This window comes from Podarcis liolepis (genome assembly GCF_965112155.1).
Source record: "Podarcis liolepis genome assembly, chromosome: 8".
NCBI lineage: Eukaryota > Metazoa > Chordata > Lepidosauria > Squamata > Lacertidae > Podarcis > Podarcis liolepis.
In genome coordinates, this window is record NC_139560.1 from 35,582,859 (window position 1) to 35,587,895 (window position 5,037).

Sequence of the window (5,037 nt, forward strand, 5' to 3'; positions counted from 1 at the left end):
GTTCTTGGCCAGCAGCAGCGTGGCGATCTTGGAGAGCTTCCTCACCGAGGGGCTGTGCGCGTACGGGATGACGGCCCGCAGCTCGTCGAGCGCGTCGTTCAGGTCGTGCATGCGCCGCCGCTCGCGGGCGTTGATGTTGAGGCGCAGCGCCTTCTGCTCCTTGGACTTCTTGCCGCCGCCGCCGCCCGGGCCGTGGTGGCTGTTGGAGCAGGCGCCGCCCTCGGGCGCCTTCAGCAGGGCGCCCCCCGCGCCCACCACCACGCCGGCGCCGCTGCCTCCGCCGGGCCCCCGCAGCAGCAGCTCGCAGCGCCCGTCGCTGTCGTCGTCGGGGCTCTGCTCGCCGCCGCTGCTCTCGGCCACCGAGCTGCGGCTGGTCGTCGGGCCCGGCCCGTACTTGACGCACACCGAGCCGCCCAGAGGGTCGCCGGCCACCAGCGCGCCGGCCCCCGCGCCTTCCCTCAGCAGCACCTCGGAGTCGCCCGGCTCGTAGCAGCCGAGGGGAGACGGCGGCGCCTGGCGGGACTCGCGCGGCGGCGGCGCCTGGTGGGCGACCAGCTCCAGCCCCGGCGGCGAGCGAAAGGCGGACTCCATCCTCTTGGCCGACGCGCTGTAACTCTTGTGGAATATGTCCTCATCAGTGGGCAGGTTGAGAGCCCGCTCCATGGTCCCCGCCGCCGCCGCCGCCGGGCTCCCCTCCTCCAAGTCCTCGTGCCGCTGTCGCCCTCCCAGGCCCCCTCCCCCTCTCCTCTCCGCCGAGGCGCCGGGCCGGGGGTCGGGCTGCGGCGGGCTCCGAGGTGGCTTCCCTTTCCCTCGGAAAGCGGCTCTTCCGCCGCCTGCTCCCTCTTCTTCTTCTTCTTCTTCCCGCCGTTCGCGTGTTTCTGAGGCGAGGCTGCTCGGCCGGCCTCTTTGGCGCGCGTTCTTCCTCTCCCCTCAGCGCGCGTCGCTCGCTCTCGGTCTCGCTCGCTCTCCGCGCCTCTCTCCTCTCACCCTGTGAAGGGCTCAGGCATTGTGAGCTGCCAGCGAGCCTCTCGCACCGTTTATCTTGCTTGGATTCACCTTCAAGAGATTTCCGGGACCCATCAAGGGAGGGGAGAAAGGCAGGGGAGGGAGGGGGGGGAAGGAGCAGCTTTCGCTCGCTCGCTGCTGCTGCTTCTGCCGCCACCCGCTCGTCACCACTGCCGCCGCCGCCGCCGCCGCCACCACAGACGGGGGAGTCTTTTACCTCATTATCTCGCCGAGAAGGTTATTATGAAGAAGCCTCGCCTGTTGGGACAGAGCTTTCTACCCAATCAGGTTAACGTTTTAATTAATAGGATTAAAACGGTAACAAACGAGCCCAGGCGCTAGGCTTGGCCCTGAGTCGGAGGAGTTTTCATTTCACACACAGGTCTGGAGGAGAAGACGACAGGCAGCAGCTCGCGCTTTATAAAAGGCGCCTGCTCCATTCTTCTCGCTGCCATCTGTAGGCACAGCTTCACGCATATGTTTGCAAGGCGTTGTGTCCTATTAGGAAGCCAACAACTGCCTTTAAAGCTTGACATGTGTGGCGACTTTCACTCCTCAATGAGCACTCTTAAAAGCCCTACTTAGGGCGAATAATGCTCTTGGCCTCCTTCAGCAAATTATAGAGCGGCGAGGCCGAGGTGGGGGGAGAAAGGGGGTCGGTGGGCGGGCGGGCGGGCTGCACACTTTTCCTGCCAGGGCTGCCAGCGGACTTCTGCGAACTTTGCGCCCACGCCAGAATGACGCTCTCCACGCCAGCGCTGTTTACGTCCAGCTCGTGGCGAAGGCGGAGGGGGGTGGGGAGGCGGGAAGGAGCCGCTTGCTTGTTTATTGGCCCTCGAACTTCACCTTGGGCTCAACCCATTTCTCGCAACGGCTGTTCACTTTTGAGCGCACGCTCCCTAGTCTTACTCGCAGTTTTGGCAAAGTGATGTTTCCTATCTACCGCCATTTCTTCATCCACCCTCATCCCACCTTCCCGCGGTACAACGCTCCTTTGCAGTGGATAAGCGTAAAACCCACCTTTAGGCTGCAATCAACTGCAAGTGGAGGTGTTTATGGGAGGAGGATTCACCTCCCTCCACACCCAACTTCCAAACCAAGGACTTGGGTGTGGAAAGGACCAATTTCGCCTAAAGCCCTACCCTTGGAAGTAGGCTCCACTGTTGAAAGCACAGGACCCCATTTCCCCTATTAAATTTCTCTTCAGATTGCCTTGCCAATTCAGTCATCTTAAATCAAAGAGCCACAGATTTACAGTTTGAGGATGGCGTTTCTTATTAGCCAGCATTTCTAAAGGATGGGACTTCCTTAATTTCGGGATAGATGGATAGACAGCTATTACTCTAAGTGAGGAGCAAGGACTGCTTGCGTAATCCAGCATTTACTTTATATTATCTTCATGTTTTATTCGAATTGTTGTTCTCAAACCCACCCACCCCCTTCATACTTTTCGGGCAGCCGGAACGTAACAATGAAGTCAAGGAGCGAGACCCTTCTTTAAAGTGGGTCCATCTGATCCTCTAGTCTAGAAGAAAAAACCCCTCCCCCAATTCTGTTTGTATTATATCCCTTCTACAAGCCCAGGGCATATTATCGCAGGGTTTTATATGTTTCCCTCCGTTCTTATGACATCACTAAATAATATTTCCCAACACTTCCATTAAATCATTCTTATGCGACAGAATGACTGAAGGCTATGAAATTTTGGGTTTCTCTGGTTTCATTAAAACCCTTTTAATTGTGTCTTTCACAGTTGGCCCCAGGTGCTGGACTCTTTTCATTACATTTTGCTCTAATGTGATGAAATTCTAATTCTCTCCTTACCATATGGTTAAATTTCCCCACTGAGAATTAGTTGAAAAAGAAGAAATAATCTATTAATCGCTGTAATAGATTCACAAATGAGGTTTGCCACAGAACCTTGTTTTTGAATGGCAATATCAGAACAGTTGGGTGTCTTGTTTCAGCAGAGAAAAGGAGCAGGCGACAACAGACTCCATTTGAATTTTTCACCTGGAAAAGAATGAAAAGAAGCCCAGCCGCAGCCTCCATCCCCCTTCCCACTATTGACTGGAGATTTACATCTAGCGAGGACTCCTGTATGATACACACAGTCACCCTGGTGTCTCTCCATTTAATGAGAAGCAAGTCAAGCCTATTAAAGAGAACCCCCCTTTCCTCCCCCCGCAAGTATCATTTGACTTCCACTCAAGTCCCTGGCGGGTTCCCAAACTCCCCACCTTCTTACAATCTTCTTACAAACGGCTCTGCCCATGTCTATCACAGCTTATTGTTTCTCAATTAGCAACTTCATTTTCGCTGGAACCATACATTGAAAGCCCTGTTAAGTATCAGAGCAAGCTCTTCCCTATTTAATATCAACTTCTGAAAGTTCCGGGATATGGGAGACTGTTACTATAAACGTGACGATGGAGAATCTCCTTTTCACCCGCTAATAACTTTAATTTGTTTTGGAAGGCAGACGGGCTTCCTCTTCATTGATCTGCGATGCTTCCTTTACACGCATCCTTCGTCGTTGCTGCTGCTGCTGCTGTTGAAACTTTTCGGATGGCGGCTTACCTTGCTCAGTACACAGTTGGAGAGAGGAGAGACTGAACAGCTCAGATTGCTGTTAATGGTGCTGAAGGCGTTTCCTCACCACCAGCATCCAAGCTCTGCCTGATCGCGTGGAAAAATGAGGGACTGGTTAGCTGAGTGATTGATGCCCTGTCACTCTCTGGACAGGTGGACCACTCTGCAGCGAGCAGGTGGGAGAAGTGTAAGGTCACACCAAATGCAATGAGATTCGAGGCGCCGAGTGCCTTTCTGTTTCCCCCAGCGAGTCGATCCTCCTTTCCTCGTCATAAAGAGGGTCAGTGACTTGCTGATTAAACACAGCATTACCCTCTCTGCGAGCTCCCATCTAGTCCCTCCCTGCCTCCCCTCGCCCCTGCGTGCTGCCTGCCACCATCTCCAGGGCTTGTCCCGCTGCCTTCAGAAGCTGCAGGCTTCCTGCAAACCTCCGAGAGCTATATACACACAGTTCCCAACCATTTCTGCGCCCGAACTTCTCGAGCTCCTCTGCTAGCAAACTCTTTCCCTCCTTGCATTCCCCGGAGGAAGGTAGCTGTTTAATAGTCGCCACTAACTTTAGTTTGGAAGCCGGCAGAAGAATTTATAGAAGCTTTAAATGCGGGGCATATAAAAAATACCCGAGGAATTGGTCTTTGTGGTTTATGCACTCGTAAACTTTTGCTGATTGCTTCTGGGAAGTTGTCAGGCATTTAACACTGCATTTATCTTACAGTGCAATGAAAACACATCTGCCCAGTGTCTCGTTACCTGGTTTAATTGTAGCGCAAGCCCTATGTCACTGACGAGGCTCCCTCGCTTTCATTATGTCGGTGGTTGCAGGCAGCCTGCTGCCCGGGTCTATAGGGCGAAGAAGGCGAAGGCAGGCGCGGAATGCGCTAACAAATCAAGCAACTTGGCCATTATGCCCAAGAAACGTAAACTGCCGGTGAACTCTCCTAGACTCCGGGGCGGTCCTTCAATTTGCAACTGGGGCGAGCAGGCAGGGCTGGGAGAATTATGCCCCATCACAAAAGCAAGACATTCAATTCACGACGTGCAAAATGTCTCCCTAGAACAGGCCGAGGTTTGCCCTGACGTTACGCACGGCCCAAGGAAGGCAAAGTGGGGTTGGTGGGCGTTGCAGACTCCTCCGAACAGCCAAAAACAGGCCCAGGCAGGTTGTTATGGAAAGAGCGAGCAGTTCCCCGTGGACCGACTGCCAGATCACATTTGAATGTTTAAAACGCGTCAGAGCAACGCCACTACCTCAGCACACTTGACTTATATGCTCCAAGTAAGTGCTAAGACTCCAAGAGCGAGATCGCATATGCGTAGTTTTTTAAGCAAATCAAACAGTATCTTGCACTTATGAGAAGAGCGCTAAGGACTGTGTTGCGCCTTCTAAAACGCAAATACCCACCCACAACATTTTTTAATAAACGGAGGCAGTTCACATGT

At 53.9% G+C, this 5,037-nt stretch overlaps 1 protein-coding gene across 1 annotated transcript in view; it reads right to left on the minus strand.

Annotated features, from left to right (window-relative positions):
- Positions 1 to 1,564, minus strand: part of BHLHE22 (basic helix-loop-helix family member e22) — a 3,932-nt gene extending 2,368 nt beyond the window's left edge. Inside the window, exon 1 of the mRNA XM_083518131.1 lies at positions 1 to 1,564. This exon is cut by the window's left edge and continues 2,368 nt beyond it. Coding sequence (XP_083374257.1) covers positions 1 to 663 — 663 coding nt within the window. The 5' untranslated portion in view covers positions 664 to 1,564.
- Between the last annotated feature and the right edge of the window lie 3,473 nt (positions 1,565 to 5,037).